The sequence below is a fragment of the Amphimedon queenslandica genome, unplaced genomic scaffold, assembly GCF_000090795.2.
Source record: "Amphimedon queenslandica unplaced genomic scaffold, v1.1 AMPQUscaffold_13356, whole genome shotgun sequence".
NCBI lineage: Eukaryota > Metazoa > Porifera > Demospongiae > Haplosclerida > Niphatidae > Amphimedon > Amphimedon queenslandica.
Window position 1 is genome coordinate 147,837 of NW_003546408.1, and position 1,983 is coordinate 149,819.

A 1,983-nucleotide genomic window follows, 5' to 3' on the forward strand; every position below is an offset into this window, starting at 1 on the left:
CTACAGAGAATAACATAGCTGTGTTGATGAATTTGAATGAACTGGTGATGAATTCAACTGATAATGATCAATCCATTGATAATATCATAATAGTATCAAATATACTAAACCAAACTGCAGTATTGATATCAGAATATGCTAATCTATCACCCTCTAACTTAACAGTGGTAAACATAATATAAATTTCCTGTAAAATATATGTTACATGTAATTTATTGTGGCTTAATAATATTAAATAGATAACTGAGACTGTTATACAAACATTGGATAATATAGAGGAATGGCCAACAATAATGAAAGCAGAAGGAAACCAGTGAGATATAACTAAACATTGCTGTTATTGTGATGTTGTATTGATAGGATCATTCAATCATTTGAGGGAATAGTAGATGCTGTTTTGAATTACGACAATGACACTAATATAGACATAGTTGAAAGAAACATTGCTTTTAAAATAAGAAAGGTGAGAAAAATATAGATAATAAAAATTAATAATGAAAATCTCTATTTAAAAGGTTACAAGGTCAAGCTATAATAAACTAGCCTTCACAGCAACAGCTTCAAGTTAGTTAATTTTTATACCTATTATTCTTATTTTTTATGCATATAGATGGTTCATTAATGGTAGAAACTGATGGTAATTCTACTGATACTGAAATAGGATCAATTACAATACCAAAAAGCATTCTCAATGTTACAACTGATGCTCAGATAAAAGTAGCATTCTCTCTATATGAGGAAACAGCATTCTTTCCTATCAGAGACCCTCCTCCTAATACAGTAGTGGGATCATCAGTCATTAGTGCTAGAATTGCTGGAGTGTCTGATGGTACTCAACTACCTGATCCAGTAGTAATCATTCTCGCACTAAAAAGAAATGTAATCTATTTTTATAAATTACTATTCGTAAGCTATGTTATTTTATAGAACTTTAGTAATCCTTGTTGTGTATACTGGGACTTTAACGCTGCTGGTATGTATATTTTCATATTTGAACAGTCTTCAGTCCAGCCCCGAATGTTATCAGGGCTGGGCCCAAGGCTAATCAGTATCTGTTGAAATGCATTAATGCTTTTTATAGAAGGTAGAGGTAACTGGTCAACTGATGGGTGTACTGTTGAAGCTGCTAACAGTTCAGTAACATGTCACTGCAATCATTTGACTAACTTTGCTATACTAGTAGCAAGAGTACATTATGTACTCTTGCTAGTAGTAAGCTTTCACAAATGCATTCTCCTGTATATGCACATGACAAATGAATGCAATATCTTTAATTCCAATGCACAATGACTTTTACAGGATATATCAAGGAGGACAGAAGGTCCCACTCAGTCTCCACATCATATTACTATAGCACTTGACACGGTCTCTTATATTGGAGCTGGTATATCATTAGTGGGTCTGATACTAACCATAATCACACTTGTCATATTCAAGTATGTATAAGATTGTATTGCATTTTGGGAGAGAAACAGAGAATGGGAGCAAAACTATAGCCAAAATTATTTTATGCACTAGCTCTTTCTTTATAGAAAAATAAGAACTAAAGATGCCAGCAAGTTTCACATCCAACTCTGTGTCTCATTGTCACTAATGCTCCTAGTGTTTGTCAGTGGTATCAGTGAAGTCTCTCCTAAGGAAGGTTGCATTACTGTTGGTGTTCTCATACATTACTTTGCTCTTGTTGCTTGGATGTGGATGGGAGCTGAAGCTTTACTGATGTTTCAAAAGCTTCAAATGGTTTTTGTCAATGTCTCTTGGAGATATCATCTGACTGTATCTATAGTCTGTTGGGGTAAGAATTTATAATCAATAATTGATATTATTTTGTATATTTTTAAAGGTTCACCCCTGATACCAGTCACTATATTGCTGGCAGTTGATTACAGTTATTATTTAACACTTGATGAAAATGGCTCTGGATAGTAAGTGATATACACAAGTAATCCAATATAATTATTTTCAATCATTTTATAGTTGTTT

At 33.0% G+C, this 1,983-nt stretch overlaps 1 protein-coding gene across 1 annotated transcript; it reads left to right on the forward strand.

Annotated features, from left to right (window-relative positions):
• The first annotated feature begins 6 nt into the window (after positions 1-6).
• On the forward strand, positions 7-1,941 carry LOC109582785 (adhesion G-protein coupled receptor G2-like). The gene is made up of 10 exons (XM_019997722.1): positions 7-167; positions 240-313; positions 361-463; positions 516-564; positions 611-879; positions 928-973; positions 1,082-1,182; positions 1,300-1,436; positions 1,533-1,795; positions 1,844-1,941. The coding sequence occupies exons 1-10, from the start codon at positions 27-29 to the stop codon at positions 1,924-1,926; spliced, it is 1,266 nt and encodes a 421-aa protein (XP_019853281.1). The 5' UTR covers positions 7-26; the 3' UTR covers positions 1,927-1,941.
• The last annotated feature ends 42 nt before the right edge of the window (positions 1,942-1,983 follow it).

Coding starts and splice junctions, on each gene's coding strand:
- LOC109582785 (XM_019997722.1), top strand. CDS start 27: ATGAATTTGAATGAACTGGTGATGAATTCAACTGATAATGATCAATCC. Junction 314..360: donor ATGAAAGCAGAAGGAAACCA/GTGAGATATAAC, acceptor TTGTATTGATAG/GATCATTCAATCATTTGAGG. Junction 1,796..1,843: donor TGTATCTATAGTCTGTTGGG/GTAAGAATTTAT, acceptor ATATTTTTAAAG/GTTCACCCCTGATACCAGTC.